The sequence below is a fragment of the Anas platyrhynchos genome, chromosome Z (genome assembly GCF_047663525.1).
Source record: "Anas platyrhynchos isolate ZD024472 breed Pekin duck chromosome Z, IASCAAS_PekinDuck_T2T, whole genome shotgun sequence".
Classification (NCBI taxonomy): domain Eukaryota; kingdom Metazoa; phylum Chordata; class Aves; order Anseriformes; family Anatidae; genus Anas; species Anas platyrhynchos.
In genome coordinates, this window is record NC_092621.1 from 10,097,486 (window position 1) to 10,115,732 (window position 18,247).

Consider the following 18,247-nt stretch of genomic DNA (forward strand, 5'->3'; position numbering starts at 1 on the left):
TGGCCTCAGGCAGATCGTGGCTGGGGCTCCGTGTGGGGAAGTCCCCTTCTGCACACAGGGGAGCCCTCTGATCCTCCACACCCATGCAACCCCATCTCCGTAGTCCTTGAGGTTGTCTCTAAGAAAAGGAGCTCAGCCTCGGGGCCAGAGGAGATGCAGGGAAAGCTTTTATTGGTATCTCCCAGCCAACGTCAGCCTGGTTAAAAAAAAAAAAAAAAAAAAAAAAGCCTCATCTCTCAGAGAGCTGTTTAACACGGCTCAGGCAGCAATTGGTACAGGGACAGCAAACCAGGCTGCATCTGCTCAGCCCCAGTCACAAGCTCCCTGCTTCCTCCGCGTGTGTGTGTGAGCGAGCGTGCGTGCGCGTGTGTGTGTGTGTGTGTGTGTGTGTGCTAGACACAGGCATCCGCTCCCAGCATCTCGCCGTCTCCTGCATCCTCCAGCAGCGAGCACCCAGCTCTTCTGGCTCCCCGCGTCCCAGCCTCGCCGCTGTGTCCCCCCGGCGCGGGATGCGGTGAGCGCCCGCGGGACCCGAGGAGGTGGTGGCCGGGAGCAGCTGCCATGGGCATCGCCTGGGAAGCTCTCTAGGGCTCGTGCTGCTCCCAAGCAGGACCCTGACCCTGGTAAGTGGCTTTTTGGCTTCTTTTTTATTTTATTTATTTATTTTTTTTTTTACTGGCTGCACATCCCAACACCCGTGGGTGGGTGACCCTGGGGTTCTGGTGCCGGGGAGGGTGATGGTGTGCTGGGATGGGGTGCCTGGGATGGAGCGGGGGTGTGGATGGCGGAGGGTCCTGCGCAGGCGTCGGGGGTCCTGATGTGGGTGCTGGGGAGGGAGATGAGGAGAAGTGGGGAGCTGGGCGGGAGCTGTGTCTGCTGCAGGGGAAGGGACTCTGCTGTCACGGCATTTTCATCCCCCTCTGGGAGATGGAAACGTGCGACACACCTATAAAATCAGCCGTGGTGCGGCAGGACGGGCAGCCGGATCCCGCAGGGAGAGCAGCCGCCGGCTGGGTGTCCCCAGGAGGGGGGCACAGCACAGCTGGGGCTTTGCCCACCTCCCCCAGACCTCCCCACCAGGCTCCTGCGCCCCTGCAGAGGGTGGGGAGGGTGCCACCAGCATCGGATGCCACCGACCCCTCTGTCCTGCTGCAATGGGGTCACCTCCCATCAGCAGCCCCAGCAGTGCCCTGGTCCCGGCGTGTGCCATACAACAAGGAGAGGGGACAAGGGGGTGCTGCTGGAACCCTCTGGGGACCCCCCGGCTGCCCCAGTCAGCTCAGGGGGTGGGCTGCGGGGTGCCCTGGCAGGCAGCATTGGGCAGGGCTGTGCCAGAGCTGCGTTGACTCCTCCCTGCTCTGCTCCGTGCCCTTCAGACCAAGCTGCTGTGGCTCCTGGGGTCCCCAGGGTGTCCGCACCCCATTGGCACCCCGTCCCTAATTCTGCCCCCCACAGGGCAGCAGCCCCAGGACTCTCACGGGCACGGTGCTGGGGGTAAAACCATGAAGAGCTTCATGAAGGCAGGGAGCTGGCCTGGCCCGTGGGAGCCAGCATGGGGCAGGGGGGTCCAGGAGCATCTTTCCTCAACAGCCAGGAGCTGGGGGGGGAGGGGTCCTGCTCCTTCACACCCCTCCTGCATCCCCTCGAGGATGCTACAAGGTGTGCCAAGGACCCTGCTCATGGCGCACCACACCAAGCACCCGCTGGCCCTCGCCTTGCCCAGAGAGTTGCTGCAGCATCCCACCCCCCACCCAAAACCTGCACCCACAGCCCCCTCCAACCCCCCCACACCACCACCAGGCCGTAACACCCGCCCCACGCTCCCAGCCGTGCCGTAACACGTCCACCCCCAAATCATCCCTCCCGTGCTCCCAGCCACCACAACGCCCACGCCGCACCGCGCTGCACCCACCCACTGCCACCCTCACCACCCTCAAAATAAAGAATTTCTTCCAGCTGATGCTGGCACCCCCAGCAGTGCCTCCGTGCTGGCCAGCAGCCCCATCCCGGCCGTGCCTCGGTTTCCCCGTGGGGCTGGGAAGGATGAGCCATCGGTGCTAGGAGGATGAAGTGCTTCCTGGCTGTGTTTTGCTCCAGGGATGAAGCAGCAAGAAGCGTTTCTCTTCAGAAGAGTGCAGGGAAGTGGGGCAGCCCGGGGGAATGAGGCAGGATACAGACAAGCAGGGCAAGGGAAGGGAAGAGGGGAAGGTGCCCACGATCGCTGTGATAGCCCCTGGCAGGGCTTGGTGCAGCCAGCTCTGTCCCAGATTTATCTCGTTGATGGGGGCAACCTAAAAACAGGCCCCGTGTTTGTGCCAAGGTGAGCAGGGCGGTGACACCAGATCCCAGACCACTGGGCACCTTGCAGGGCAGCTCCTAACAGCAAATGGAGCTGGATTACCTCGGGGATACGTGGGGACACAGGATTTGGGGGGCAGGATGTGGCCATGGTGGGGGCTGCAGGGATCTGGGCTGCTTTGGGCAGGGGTGCCTCTGGTCCCCCTGCATCCAGAGGCCACCAGGAGAGGAGGGGACACCCAGAGCCTCTTGGCTGGACCCAAAGCTAGAGTGTGGAGCCCCAGGGTGGGGAGAGGCGCTGTGTGGGGGTGATGTCCCCCCCCCCAGCACATCCTGGGGGGGGGGTTCTGGGGAGAGCAACGCAGCACTGAGGTGTCTGGAGAGCTTTGGGCCTGGGTCTGGCTGGGTGATGGAGACAGGGCTGAAGCCGTTCAGCCCCTAGATGTGCAGGCATCCTGTGCCAGGGTGAGGGAGAGGGGCAAAAAACCTGGCTGGGTGTGAAGGCAAAATGCAAGGGGTCCATGCACAGAGGCCAGCAGGGCTGAGAACAGACACAAGCCATGACAGGAGTGTGACAGCCTCTGGACTCAGTGCTGGTGACAGGGGACACGCAAGGTGGCCTTAGGAGGGGGCTGGAGGCAGGGAGGTGGGCTGGGACCCTCCAGGTCTACTGCCATGCTGGGGATCAGGAGCACCAGTATAGCTACTGGGGAGACTGGTGCACAGCGAGCTGAGGCTCTCCTCTCTTTTGGCTCTTCTCCACGAGACCTGCGAAGGCAGCTCTTGATGCCGGGGGGGGCTCTACCTGCTGTGCCCCTCATCTCAGCAGCTCACAGGCAGATCTGCAGTGCTGCCCAGAAAAATGCTGAACCTACCCAAGCCCATTGGGCTCCTGAGCCTCCCGGGCAGGGGGTGGCCATGCTGCGAGGAGGCAGAAACACCCAGGTGTCTCCCCCGCCGCCGTCACAGCCGCAGTGATGCTGCTGTGAAAGCTTGGACACGCGCCTCCAGCTCACCCCCGCTCCCACCTTTGCTGCACCGGGTGCCAGAACCAAGCTGGGTGCAAGGACCCGGGGTGCAAATACCCCTGCGCACACCTGCACGCTGCACAGAGGTGTGCCAAGCCCAGAGTGTGGCTCCCGGGGGGGCACACGCGTGTGCCCCCGCACGCAGGACGGGGCCCACGTGTTGCACACCCGGCGCCGCGCGTGGGCATGAGCGCAGATGGTCCCGGGGTGGGGGGCCGGGAAGCCGCCTGCGTGCGCGTGTACGCAGTGGTGTTTGGGTTTGCACACCTGAGTGTGTGCGTGCACAGGGCTGGCTGGGTGTGAGCGTGGGGCTGAGCTTCTGCTGCGTGGCTGCTCTGGCACAAACGTGACCCAGAGCTGCTGTTGGCCCGCACAACCCTGCTCCGATGTAGGGCAGCTGTAATTACCGCACCAAGGCTCCCTGCTGCAGCACTGGGCCCTCCTGCAGCTACGAAATCCCTGTGTGCACGTGTGCTGCTAATTAATCCCGCTCCCCCGGGGACCTCCCTGCCTCCTGGCACACCACAGAGGCTGGAGGGGCTGGGAGATAGCTGCGCTGATGTCCCCCTGCCTCATCGCTGTCACCAAGTGCCAGATGAAGAGAAATTTAGGGAATTAGGAAATTTAGGGAAGGTGGGAGAACCATGCCCTAGCCCTGAGCAGAACTGCTGGGAGGACACTTCTCACCCTTGGCTGGCCTAAGAGGTTTTCTCTTTTTCTGCAAGCAAGAAGCAGGGTCACAGCTGGTCCCAGCCCTCTGGGATCCACTGGTTTGGTGTGGGAAGGGTCTGGAAGCATTTCTGGGTAAGCTGGAGCTTGCAGGGATGGGATGGGTGAGGCAGCATGCCCCCAGCACTCAGACCCTCCAAGGCCAGGTCTTCACATGGGTTTGGGTCCATCTCCCCACGCCCACCACTGCAGCACTGTGTGGCGGTCACGCAGCCACCAGGACACATTTCTGGGGCCAGCAGCTTGGCTCGATGGTGCAGCAGCTGCGTGCTGCATTGCACCGAAAGACCTCAGCGCCTTCCCCACCCCTCGCAGAGCCATGGGGGTGTTGATGTCGAGGCGGCAGACGGTGGAGAAGGTGCAGAAGGTCAGCTTGGCCGTGTCAGCCTTCAAGGACGGGCTGCGGGAGCAGCCGGCGGCACGGCGGCGGGCGGAGGCTGGGGGCACACGCCGCGGGACGCTGGAGCAGACGGTGCAAGAGGGAGAGGAGGAAGCACCCGCGGGGCCCTCGCAGCCGGAGGAGGGCAGCGCCAGCAAGGCGGCGTGGGAGAGGCTGCGGGACGGCCGGGGCGTGGAGCCAGAGGAGTTTGATCGAGCCAACAGGTTCACGCCGCCCGCCTTCATCCGGCCGCAGCGGGAGCTGCACGATGACGAGCCCCCGGACATCAGCCTGGAGCAGCGGGAGCAGGCGAGCAGCTGAGCGTGGGGCTGGGGTGGGAGGGATGAGGTTGGGGTTGGAGACATGAAGGGGGTCTGCAGGCATCCACGGTGCTCACCAGGCGGTGGCAGCCTCCTCGGAGCAAGGTGTTGGGCAGCAGAGGCTGGAGGCAGGAGCAGTGCTCTGTGTGTATGGACCAGCCTGGCCATCCACACCTACAGCCCTCACAGCCCAGTTATCTACAACCCCAGAGCTTATCCACGCACACCTGTGATCCTACAGCCCACCCACAGCTTCAGCCCTACCCAAACAACCACCCACAAGCACAAGCCCGCATCACAGCCAACCTACAACCTTACAGCTTCTCTGTCCGTGCCTACAACCAGCCAAAACACAGGCCAAAACTTCCACCCCCCCCCCCCCCAGCCCTATAGTCCAGCCAGCAGTGGATGGACCATGCGTGGACGCAGTCCATCCATCCTTATGGCCCTACAGCCATACCCATCCACCTTCCGATGGACTCATGCCCCCTCCTCTAACCCCAAATGGCCAGCAAGCCAGCCGTGACCCCACCACCCACCTGCTGACTGTGCCACCACCCCACAAACCTGCCCCACAAAACTTTGCACCCCTACACCTATCCCCACCCACGATGTGTTGCCCTCCTGTCGGGGAGCACCCACGCTTGCTCTCTAAGCAGGGTGCTGAATCTCTGCTGCCCACCTCTCCGCAGATCCTCAACGACGAGATGTGTGAAATCTGCGAGGTGTGGACGGCCGAGAGCCTCTTCCCCTGCCGCGTCTGCAGCCGGGTGTACCACGACGGCTGCCTGCGCCGCATGGGCTACCTGCAGAACGACAGCGCCGTGGAGGTGACGGAGACCGCGCACACCGAGACCGGCTGGAGCTGCTACTACTGCGTGAGTGCCCATAGATAAGATATTGAGAGATTTAGATGAGATGTTTGGAAGAAATTCTTTATTTTGAGGGTGGTGAGGCCCTGGTACAGGCTGCCCAGTGGAGCTGTGGCTGCCCCATCCCTGGCAGTGCTCCGGATCAGGTTGGACGAGGCTTTGGGCAGCCTGGGCTGGTGGGAGGTGTCCCTGCCCATGGCAAGGGGTTGGAGTTAGGTGGTCTTTAAGGTCCCTTCCAACCCAAAACACTCCGTGATGCTATGACACCAGCCCCTCCCCACCTCCCCCCAGCAGCCATATGCTAACGCCCACCCCCCATCTTCCCCCTCTAGGACAACCTCAATCTCCTGCTGACGGAGGAGGAGATGTACAGCCTGATGGAGACTTTGCGGCAGTGCAAGATCATTCCAGGTGCGCACCCTCCCCATGCAGGGATGGGCAGAGCCCTCCCTCACCCCTTGGGTGAGGGTCTCACCGCTGCCCTGACCAGCAGAAGGTAAAAAGCTCTGCTAAGGGCACCAGCCTCGGGTCCCCCGTAGCGGTTGAAGAAGCGGAGGGAGGTGGGAGGGATGCATGGCGCTCCCAGGGGGAAGGCTGGCGGAAGGGATGCCCCAAACCTGCCCCCGCAGACACCTGCCTGACGCTGGACGACTTCCTGCACTACAAGCACCTGGTGCACAAGCAGCAGTTTGAGCAGCCCATGGGGGAGGCGCAGGAGGAAGCGGCCACCCTGCAATTCTCCGCCCTGGACCCCGACAAGAAGGGGCACGTCGAGTGGCCAGATTTCCTCTCCCACGAGTCCATCCAGCTGCTGCAGAAACTCCGCCCGCAGGTATGGCCACGGTGCCGGGGCTGGGTTACCCATTGCAGTTGGTTATATCCCTTTAGTGGGTTATAACCCACCGCTGGGTTACCCACTGCAGTTGGTTATATCCCTGATATAACCCTGATATATCCCTGATATATAACCCTGATATATCCCTGATATATAACCCTGATATAACCCTGATATATCCCTGATATATAACCCTGATATAACCCTGATATATCCCTGATATATCCCTGATATATAACCCTGATATATCCCTGATATATCCCTGATATATAACCCTGATATATCCCTGATATATAACCCTGATATATAACCCTGATATATAGCCCTGATATATCAGGGTTATATCCCTGATATAACCAACCACGGCTTTGCTCAAATCTTCCCCAGTCGGTGAAGGGGGTCCCCAAACCTGGTCAGGGGTGTTCCCTGTTCAATTCTTCCCCCTCCCATCATCTAGAACTCGCTGCTGCGGCTGCTGACAGCCAAGGAGCGCGAGCGGGCACGCGCAGCCTTCCTGGCGCTGGACCAGGACGGCGACGGCTTCATCGGTGAGGGCGAGTGCCACAAGGCTCGGCACGCCTGGTTCCGCAAGCACCAGAAGGAGACGCCGTCCTGCAACGTCAGGTACGGGGACACCCGTGGCGGGGGTAAACTCGCAGGAGGAAGGGGCGGTGGGGATAACCAGCACCCTGCCTCCCTCCCTGCAGCATCAGCCACGTGGGACCCATGTCGGAGAGCAGCCCTGCCAGCAGCGGCAGCGCCAAGAGCCAGGAGAAGACGCTGCTGGCCGCCGAGCAGGAGGACGCCTGGTGAGGGATGGGGAACGGGGTGGCTGGTGGGTGATGGGGGGTGAGCACCCCCGGTGCTATTTATTTGGGGGATATTTATTTGGGGGGATATTTGGGGGTGACGGTCTCTGCCCCACAGGCGCGTCGACTGGCCCGGCTTCCTGCGGGATAACGTCGCCTACATCCTGGCCGCCCGCCCCAACAGCGCCGCCGTCCACCTGCAGCCGCCTGCCTAGCGCCCGCCCTGCCCGCCCCGCCCGCCCCGGCGCCATCTTGGCCGGCGACGCCTTCCCCCATGGCAACGAGGGGAAGGGAAGCAAGAGCCCCGTTGCCATGGCAACCCGCCCCACAACCCCCTTCCCCATTGGCTGAGGCCCCGCCCGCTTCGCCCCGCCCGCCAATCCCGCGCGGCTCCCCGCTGCCTGCCCTAGGGGGGGAGCCAGCTGCTGATTGGCTGGCGGGGGGGGAGACGACGCTCCGCTTCTCCACCTGCCTCCGCGTCAGATTGGCCGCGAGGGACGGGTGGTGGGCTGCGATTGGCTGGGGGGAGGCAGGGCGGGAGCTCGGTGCCCTGGAGGCCCCCGCAGGAGGAGGCCGGGAGGGAGGGGGGGGGTCCATTGGGGTGAGGCTGCAGGGCAGGGGCGAGGCTGGAGGCCAGGAGGGGAAGGCGCTGGAGCCCTTTGAGCCTCGTCCCCTCCCTGCCCCCCGAGCATGGAGGCCGGGACCTCAACCCACAGCCACGTGCTGCCTCCGCGGCCTCGCCGCGGCACCGCGCTCCCCGTTTGTCGGCCGTGCTCAAGGCCGGGAGATGCGGCAGCGCCATTGGGGATAATTTTGGGTGCTGGGACCGAGGTGGGGCGCGGGGAGCAAGGCGCCGGGGATGGGGCGCCGCAGCCTGCACGCTGTACGGGGAGGTGTCCATTAAACAGCTGTGTCCAACCACCCTCTGCATGCTGATTGTATGAGGTCCCCAAAATTTTGGGGGGACCCCGCTGCTGCCCGGTGGAGGCTGTGAGCAGGAAGAGCGGCGGTGAAGGCTGCGTGCTGGGAACAGGCTGCTTGCAGCGGGTCTGGGAAGCCTGGAATAACCCCACAGAGACACAACGGGCACCCTGGAGGTGTTTTAAGGCTGGAGGCTCTTCCAGGGCTGGCCGCATCCCTGGAGAACCCAGCGAAAGCTGCTGGTGGCACTTGGTCTGCGGGAAGCAGGCTGACAGCAAAGGGGGGCTCGCCTGCCCCAGTGGGTTTCCTCCCCATGGCTGCAATTCCCCAGGAGCTGCCGCTGGGTCCAGACCACGGCGGTGCCGTCCAGTCAACCCCATGGAGAAAATCGAGGCACCCATTGCCCAGAGGAAGAGGATGGTGGAAGGAGGAAGGAGGAGCTGGTGGGTGGTTTGGGCACCTGTAGCCAGGATGCTGCAGGTGGTGATGCTGCACTCTCCTGGGGTGAAATCCGTGTGGGGGTTCCTTTCTTCCTTGCTCCCCCCGCCCCTTGCTCCCCAACCCCTGGGACACCCCAGGACATGTGGGTCTGTCCCCAAACCACCCTGCCGCTGTGCAATGCCACATCAGAGCCAGCCCCACACTGCTTCCCCGTGCCTGGGGACAGGGCACAGAGGCATTCCCAGCCCCATCGTCCCCATGCCACCCCTCTGAGCAGCCTGGCACCCCTGCCAGGGCACGTGGCCTGCTGCTGTCCCCAGGGAGCTCGCTAATAAGGGGACGCAGGTGGCTGGGCTGGCCCATGTCCTGCAGGGCTGTGCTGTCACCACCGCTCCAGCTGCCCGGCATGCACGCGGTGCCGCAGCTGCAGGTCCCCAGCCAGCACCAGCCGGGGGGCTGAGCACGTCCACAGCCAGCCAGCGCAGGGTGGGCAGTGCACAGGGTGCTGCCGGAGCTTCTGCCACCTTCTGCTCGGCTGAGACTGGTGAGCTCAGCCTGGTCGTGGTGGGAAACGTGTCCTTGTCCCCAAAAAAGCCTCAGCAGCACGCAGCCTGCCTCCAAAATGCCTCTGCAAACCTGTCCCAGACGCTGGTGTGAAGCATCACAGGTCCCAGAGCCCCAGATCAAAGGACGGGGATGCTGTGGAGGGATTTAAGGCTGCAGCAGGAACAGCCCAGCCCCACGGACCCTGCTCCCACTCCTCCCTCTTGCCCAGACCCTGCCAAAAAGGAAATCCCAGGGTAATAAATTCATTTTACTGGAGGTGTGGAAACATCCCAGGGCCCCAGGGGAAGGTCCCACATCCCGCAGCGCTGAGCACCCAGGTTTCATTGCCCGGCCCGGGGTGTCCCCCGCTGTCCCAGGGGACGCCGCTGCAGTGGCACGGGGAGGTGGCACCCTCTGCTGGATGCACAGCTACTGCAAAAAGGGTGCAAAGCTGCCCCAAAAACCTCTGCTTGTGGGGAAGATGGGTGCTTGGTTTTGCACCCCGGGCTGCAGGAGAGCTCCTTCATCCAAGCTTGGGCATCCGCGGGCTCAGCATGGCCCCAGGGCTCCCTTAGTCACGGCCAGGTGCCATCAGCTCTGGTGCGATGGGGAGGTGACCACAGTGTGCCCCACACCAGAGCCAGAGAGGGGACAATTCCAAGACCAGGACCCTCCGGGGGGACCTCCAGGAGGCTTTAGGGGCAGAAGGAGCTGGGACGGGTGGCGAGGGGCCATAGGAAGCGCCCCCAGCCCCGAGCAGAGCGGTGCCCACACGGTGTCGCCCCTGCTCCGCGCTGCGGGCGCACGGTGGCACTCGGGGACCTGCGCGCATCCCTCCCCGGCGGTCCCAGCAGGGATGGGGACACGGCCTGGGGTGGTGGCAGGGGACGAGAGGTCCCTGCTGTCCCCCGTCCAGAGCTGGGGCCTGGGGACAACAGGGACAGCCCAGCCATGAGCCCCCCCAGTGGTGCCACGGCCGTCGGAGCACGCAGGGATGAGGGATGTGGGGGCTCCTCTCCATCCTCGTTTTGTAGCGGTGTTTGCAACCCCCTTCTCCTCCTGCCCCAAATAGCTCAGACCTCATCTACTCTGCCCCATCACATCCTCCTGCAGGTCCCCCAGTGCTGCCTGTGCTTCCTCTCCCCACAAACACCGTGCCCAGGTCCCATCTTTAACCCAAGAAGGGCCAATCCTGCCACCCTACACAGGGAGAGAAGCCCCCTGCCCTCCTCTCAGCCCTGGGAACCCCTCCTCAGGTGGCTCTGACACGGCAGGGGACTGCCAGCCACCTCCTCCTGTCCCCAGCACGCTGAGACCCCCGGCACAGCCCCACGTGTGGGGATGCAGGGTGCAAGGATGAGGGCAGCACGGCGCGGCAGCGGGCTCGGCCAGCATCCTGCGCTCTGCTGGAGGCTGTGACTCATGCCGGCAGCCCACGCAGAGCCCTGGCAGGGTGTCCAGGTCCTCTCCTGCGTCAGTGTAGGGAGCAGCAGAAGTGCTAGGTGCCTCTCTCCGTGCCCGCTGCACCTTCCCACTCGCATCGCCCCGGCCCTCCAGGGGGACCAGGAGGTGGCAAAAGGGATGGTGGCCGAAACAGAGGGGAGGGAAATGCCTGGGGGTACAGCAAACAGCAGGTCCTGCCTTCCCATGTCAGCTGCAGAGACCTAAACCCTGCTGCTGGCGTCAGAGCAGACGCTGATGGTCCCTCTGGAGAGCAAGGGCAGGCGGCTGTATGATGCCACGTATGACGCCTGTCCCCCCCAAATGATCCCCAACATCCACACTGCATCTGGGGTGCACCCCTGGGCCTGACAGCCAGCACACGTGGTCCCCAATGTCCCCTAATCCCCACACTGGGGCAGCTCACAGCAGGAATTCAATGGGGGCACCAGTGACAAGACATCAGCCCACGACTTATCTGGGAGCCCTATGGGGCTGAGACAAACCCGGGGTACCTGGAAAGCACCGATTAGGCTCAGACTCACCCCAACAAGCCAGCCCCAGGCTGGGAATCATCCAGCTGGGGACACAGAGCCTGGTTTGGGTGACACGCACCCCACGCAGGAGGCAGGGCAGCAGAGTGGCCCCCAGCCTGCCCTGGCCCCCCACGCACCGTGGCATCCTGCTATATGCCAGCAGAGCGACGACAAGGGCAGTAAAGGGTCGGGGGGGTGCCTCCTGTTCGGCACGGGGCACCCCAATACCCAGCAGACAGCCAGGGACCGGCAGTGAAGTGATCCGGGGGGCTGGGGAGAGCGATCCGCACCCGACTATATCTGTCTCGCTTGGCTGAGTGATGACTAAGGGAGGGACACGAGAGCAGACTGCAAACCGCCAGGCAGAGGAGGAATTATTTAGGCTGGAGTGTGGGGGTGGAGCGCGGGGGGGGGCTGGAAGGAGCTGGGAGGAGGCTGGTGGGATGCTTTGGCAGCAGCCCCCTCCCTGGTCCCGGGTACCAAGCCGGGGAGAGGCAGCTCAAGATCTGGGGGGCAGCACCCTGAAAGCTTCCCATATTTCAGGAGAAAATCCCTCCAGACAAAAAGGGGGGGTCCTGCCCTTCCCCAGACCCGCAGCCACCACATCCTGCGTGCTGGCACGGAGACCTGCCGTGCTGCAGAGCCAGCAAATTCCCTGCCAAAGCGACTTGTGTGCGGTGAAACGCCCCACAGCTGCCTGCACAGGGCAGCAGCAGGCGTGCACAGCCCCGTCCCTGCCCGGCCGAGGCGTGCAGGGTGTTTGCAGGAGCTATTTCTGCTTGCAGACCACACCACACTGTCATGGGCCAGCGGTGGGAACGGCTGCTGGGGGACAGCTGGGGGCTGGCACTGCAAAAATCCACCCCAGCGCACACGAGGTGCATTTTTATCAGTGGGGAGAGGAAGGAGGAAAAATGACCCCGCTATGTGGCATCTCTCCTGTGTATGGGGAGCGGAGCTGAGGCATATTCATGCCCTCCAGCCCAGGAAGATGCTCGCAAGGGGAGAGTCATTCCTAACCCCAAAAACCCCAATGATTTGCAGCCAGGAGTGCCTCAAGGGGTTAACAAGATCTGTGGCTCCTTTTAATGGTGCAGGTGAGTGGCAGAGTTGAAATGAGCACAGGATGGTCAGAAAGGGCAGAGGAGGTTGGGTCCCTCAGTTGGCCATCTACAGGCTGTAAGAACAGGACCGTGGTCCAGGAAAGGAGATAAAGTAAAGGGATATAACTCAGTGCCTGCCAGCAGGATTTCATGACTGTGTGTTCAACAGCAGTGTCCAATAACCCTGGCTGCTTTATCTGATGACTTTATAAAGCCGGTTAATAAAACACTGCTGCAGAGGTACCGGGCTGCTGTCAGGCCATCCATCTCTTCAGCACCCTAACCCCGTTATGGGGATGAATTGATCAATGCTGGGGAAGTGCCACACGGCCAGCAGCTGGCCAGGACCCTGCTCCCAGGGGCAGCAACACCCCCATCACCACCAGGTCCCCTCTGCCCCACCACGGGTGCTGTGCCGTGCCCGGCAGGTCCCCGAGCTGGCAGCAAGGGGGGACTCCGAGACCACGGCATCACCTCGGCTTCATCCCCGCTCTCCTCATCCTCAGAGCATCCTGACATCCTCTTCCGACAGCCTCGGCGTAGCCTGGCAACAGCGGTACCGGCATGGCAACGGTACCAGCATGGCAACGTGGGTGCTGGAGGAGAGAAAAATGCCAGCGGATCCCCCTCGCCTTGTTCGGCTTCTGCTTCCCGGCCACTCCGTGTCCCCGGGGAACTCCAGCAGGGGACAGCTGCTCCCCATCGCCTGGCATTGCATGAGATGAGTTGTGGGGTCTCAGCACGGGTCTAGGGGGTCCTGGCATCCCGGCAGGGAGCTGTGGAGGCACACACTACTGGGGGGCTGTGGGGGTTGATAGAGGGTGGGGAGGGCTCCAGAAATGCAGCTCTGGGGGGGCTCTGGGGCATGCACCCACTGTTTAGTGGCTGGGCAGGATTGAGGCTGGAGATGCAAACCCACCTGGTGGGGTGCAAGGAGGCAAAGCACGGCCCCCACATGGTGCTCCCCCATCACCCAGCTCTGTCCTTCCTCCAGCACCCCCAAGAGGTTTTGGAAGTCAGGTCCCCTCCACCCCCCAAGTGCACAGAGAAAACCCCAAATTCCTCCCGAGCAAGCACTTTAAGGATTGCACATGAGAGAACAAGGAAAGCAAAATGATTTTTTTTAATTATTATATTATTTTGGGGCTGCCAAGGGCTTTTTCTGGCAGCAAACCCCTCCATCCACCACAGCAGGGGAGACACCAGGAGGATGTCACCAGGCAGGGTCTGCAGCGAAAGCATCCCCTCCACGTGGCCGGAGACCCGGCACGGGGACCAGCAGAGTTACACAACGCCGTGCCAGGCAGGAGAGAGGCAGTGGGGCCAGCGGGGGTGCGCCAGCCCCCGGCGTGAATTCCCTGACGTGGCAAAACCTCTCCCGAAGCCCCCCTCGCCACCCACCCGTGCACGCAGGCACGAGCCCACGCGCATACGCAGGCAGGCGCCCACGGACGCCTGCCTCTAAAGGAGAAGCCTCGCCGGAGGCAGCGCTGAAATAGCGACTTGCCTCATTCATGCGGCCTCCCCGGAAGCCGAGCGGGTGCAGGCAGCACGGGCGCAGGCAGGCATCTGCGCCAGACGCGCTCGCCCCCCCAAAAAAATCCCCCCCGCAGCCGCCGCCTGCGGCACCGGGCTCTGAGCGCAGCGGGGTTCGCACACACACATGCGTGCGTGTGCCTGTGCTCGCACGCAGAGCCATCCCAGGGCAAGGGGGGGGGGGGTTGGGGAGGGGGCAGATTTCACCTGCTACCCCTCCGTGGTGTGGCTGTGGTCTCCTGCTGTGGTTTGGTCCCAAATGCCTGCAGCAGGCACGGTGAGCAAACCCCCTCCTCGTGGCCAGAGGGGACCCTCCAAGCACAGGCACACGAGCATGTCCCCAGAAAAGCTGGCCCCCATCTCCTGCCACCACCACAACATCATCCTCTTCCTCACACCCCTCTCCTAGGGTCACCCCCTGCAATGGGGGGACACCCTTGCCACCCCCAAAAGAGGATGTCCCTCCTGTCACCACTGCAGAGAGGTGTCCCAGGGCTCCTGGGGTCTCACATTGTGACACACGTGTGACATGTGTGTGACGTGTGCAAGCATGGCATGGCATGTAAATGTAGCACATGCACAGCACATGTATGTGCATGACATGCAACGTGTGAATGCCACGGGGCACGCAATGCCTGCACACGCATACACGTGGCACAAGCATGTGCTTTTCCTCCTGGAGGGGTCTCAAGCAGAGCACGCCCAGACCCAGTCCCTCCAGGACACCCTTGTAGGGGACCGTGGCCTAAAACCTGAAATCTCCATTTCTAAGCTGGAAGGTCTGGCTGGGGTTATCACCTTGGCAAGCACACTCCTTTGGGATGTGCTGGCTCACAGCACGCCCTCCCATGCAACCTGGGGCACGTGCAACACGTGCACACGTGTGCACACATGGTGCACGGCTCTGCACAGGGGGTTCAGCACGCCCAGGGCACACGTTTGGGGCAGAAAGATGCCTGCTCCCTGCCTGCCCCCCAGCGTGACCCCACTCTCCCTGCGTCCTTACATAACTCCAGCTGGGAGTGTGACAAGCCACCGCACTGCGCGGGGAGAGGGAGCGCATTCAGCTCATTTCTTTTCCTAGAATAACTTCCTTTTTTTTTTTTTTTTTTAATTTCTTTTTTTTTCTTAAGCCCGGGGAAGTGCCCGAGAAAACATCCCATCTCCACCACCCACCTCCTCACTGACAGGCTCCCAGCAGCACCCGGCACCGCGGTGCAGCGCCAGCACGGCATGCGGCAATGCAGGCACCGAAGGGTACCCCAAGCCTGTTCCCTGTCCCCCCTGGGTGCATTTCCTTCCAATTTAACACTTTTTTTTTTTTTTTTTTTTTTTTGGAGCTTATCTAGAATTTAGGAGCAGCCCCAAGGACTTGCATTCATCCATATTGCTTCCCCCCATGCCAGCGCGGGCTGTGCACCGCCGGGGGTTGCGTGCCGATTGCTGAGGAGCAGACCTGCAATCGTCCCAGCGTGCAGCAGCTCCCCGGGGCCACGGGCAGCGCAGCCAACCTGCTTTGGGCACATTGAATGAGTTTTTGTTCCCCTTCAGCAGCGACAATTTCTCCTCCCCGCCTCCCTCCCACTCTTCCCCTCTGCTTCGGGCTGCACATTCAGTGCCGCTGCCCTAACTGGAGGCTGAGGCACAGGGGGAATTAGCTTTGAGGCTGGTTTTGCTCCAGCATTAATTTTCCCAGCCCTTTGTTGGGCAGAGATGCCACTGTTTGTTTGCTCCCTGTGAGAAAAATCTCAAGTGATTTTCTTCAGATAGGATCTTCTGTGAAGATTTTTTTTATTATTATTATTGTGATTGCAATGGTGGGCGTCCAGTCAATTAGGGGCACCTCTTAGTAAACAGATCATAACCTTTTATTCCCTATTACCCGATGCCTGATCACCTCCCCAGTTTCCTCAGGGCCGAGTACTACAGGTTCACAAGCTACTCAATACCCTATTCCATGCATGTGCAATTTTTTTACTTCTTCAGCCCTTTAATTTCTCATTTTTCCCCCTTTTTTTTCTCCTTTCTTACGTTTTGAGAACCTGTGATCTTTGTTTTACTGTTTCCCACACCGCTCATCCTGTTTTTCTCAAGCTTCCACCTCGTTTTGGAACAGCGAGGCCTTCTACTGTCCACTTATCTACGTAGCATTTCTCCTCGTTATGCCTACACAACCACCTTGAAATACAGAAAATTAGTTCTTGACTGCAAAAACGCAACCTAGTTTCTCACACTCCCCAGCCACACCAGGCTGTAACTTTGGCTCCTTTGCTTGCTGTCTTTCAGCAAACTGGAGAGCGGTGCTTGCCAAGGCTCCCTTCAACCTTAACCCACTGCAGGCTGCCGGGCTTTGCCTTATCCCCAGCTCAGCACGGGCACTGCACTCAAGATCCCCGCAGCCAGGCAGAAACAGCCACGGCCAGCTTTATCGGGGTGCCTTGAGGTGCCTCCACCACCTTGAGCAATGGGATGTGGCTTTGGGAATTAACCCCCCTCTCCTCCAGATGTGGCCCCACAGCTGCCCGGATCTGCAGGGCCTCCACACCTTTGCATCCCCAGAGCATCCTAGCCCTGAGGAGCAATCCTGCGGCTCAGAGGAGAGCTCAGGGCTCTCTGGGCTTTTGGGGTGTCCTCGAGGCAGCGTTACAGAGGGGGCTGTGGCAAGCAGAGGTCTGAGCCCTGCCATCAGGTGAGGAGGAGCCTGGTTCCATGCTGAGCAGCCACAGGAGGAGCAGGGCAGAAGGTTGCTGGGTGCAGCCTGGGCAAGATCCAAGTCCTTTTCCCTGAGGAGCAGGGCAACACACCCAGCAAAAGCACCTGCAGCAAGCACCTGCTGGAGCTAGAGGCATCGCTGCCAGGCAGGACAGGGTGAACACACCCAGACACCATGGTGGTGGTCACTCGGGGAGACCACCTTCAGCAGAAAGCTCCAAAAACACCCTGGAAACTCCAAGGACTGCTGAGTCTCTGTCCCCAGCACGTCACCTGCTGCCCACAGTGATCTCTGTGCAGCCACCTGCCATCGGGCTGGGGCAGTCACAGGGCTTGGGAGGCAATGAAAACAAGAATAAAATAAAATAAAAGCAAGCCAACCTGTTCTTTCAGAAAACTGCCATTGGCAGCCAACCCCCAGGTCATTTTTTTTTTTTTTAAGAGGCCACACTTTGGTAGCACCATGGAGGAATTAAGCTTCCTCCAGCAGTCAGCTGGGTACCAATTGTGCCCTGATGAACTAATAGATAGTGGCACAATCAGCTCCACTTGGAAATTACTGAGTAGATCCACAGATCTGCAAGAGGAAGAGCACGAGAGGGACACACTCCCAATAGATGTGGAGGGTCTGTCTAGCTCTGACACTACCCACCTCCAGCTATAACCCACCCCTGCTGGGAGCATCCGTGGTTAAAAACTAACTTGGAACCGTCTGCAGGAGAAAACACCAGGTGCCACAGCTCTCTTCTGCTGAGGAAATCAGAGCAAGCACCAAATCAAAAGCTGGAAGCTGAAATGGAGCCAAGCCAGACGTCAGCACATGCCTCCCAGGTGCAGATGGATCCCCAAGGGTGTCCAATGCCCTTTGGATGCTGGCCTCCCTGCTGGGGGTCCCCACAAAACATCACAGCATCGCCCTTGTTGCCCTCTCATCCCGCTCTCACATGCTCTGCCCTCAGGTTTTGGCTGCTCCACCAGAGTTTGGGCACAGGTGTGGGCACCGGAGGGGACTAAGCCCTCCCACACAGAGCCACTCGCATCTCCTCCGTGTGTCTGACACAGGAGCACGAGGGGCTCACCACGGGGGGCTTGCCGCAGTCAGCCTGGGAAGAGAGGTCCAGCAGGGGCTGGGTGCCAGCACCGGCTGGGAACCACTCGAGAATAGAGGCAGGAAAGAGGGGAAAAAAAAAAATAAATAAATTAAATAACCCAGCTGGCAGCACAGACACTGCCGGGAGAGGAAGCAGCAGGTTGAGCCGAGGACACGGCTCATTATGCCACCCCCGCGGGTGCACAGCGCAGAGCGGCCGGCTCCGCCGCCGGCAGTGCTGGCAGGGGGAGGCAGCGGCCGGCATCCTCGACACCGATGGGCAAGGACGGATTAAACATCATCATTAGCGCTAATAGCAGCTTCCAGCCCCTTCCTCCCGCGTGCCCTCGGGAGACCGGGAAGGCTCTGATGAGATGCAGTGCCACAGGGACGTGGGAGAGGCGGCTGGAACAGGATCTGCTAGCGCTGTCGCCATCCTTTGAGGTTTTCAAGACCAGGATGGATAAAACCCTGAGCTTTATCCCTCTCTGATCCCCAAGGCTTTGAACAGGGCTTTGGGCTAGAGACCTCCTGGGGGGGGACCCTTCCCACCTGAATTGTCCCAGTGCTCAGAGCCGGGCAGGCACAAGCCTGCCTCACAAACACAGCTGGGGTTACAGGGGCTGGTGGCAGAGCCATCCCTGCTGGGTGG

The 18,247-nt window shown here is 61.4% G+C and overlaps 1 protein-coding gene across 1 annotated transcript; it reads left to right on the forward strand.

Moving 5' to 3' along the window:
• The first annotated feature begins 227 nt into the window (after nt 1–227).
• On the forward strand, nt 228–8,192 carry PHF24 (PHD finger protein 24). Its single transcript, XM_038171362.2, has 8 exons — nt 228–623; nt 4,371–4,743; nt 5,447–5,632; nt 5,959–6,037; nt 6,256–6,458; nt 6,919–7,085; nt 7,169–7,270; nt 7,389–8,192. The coding sequence occupies exons 2-8, from the start codon at nt 4,375–4,377 to the stop codon at nt 7,483–7,485; spliced, it is 1,203 nt and encodes a 400-aa protein (XP_038027290.1). The 5' UTR covers nt 228–623; nt 4,371–4,374; the 3' UTR covers nt 7,486–8,192.
• The last annotated feature ends 10,055 nt before the right edge of the window (nt 8,193–18,247 follow it).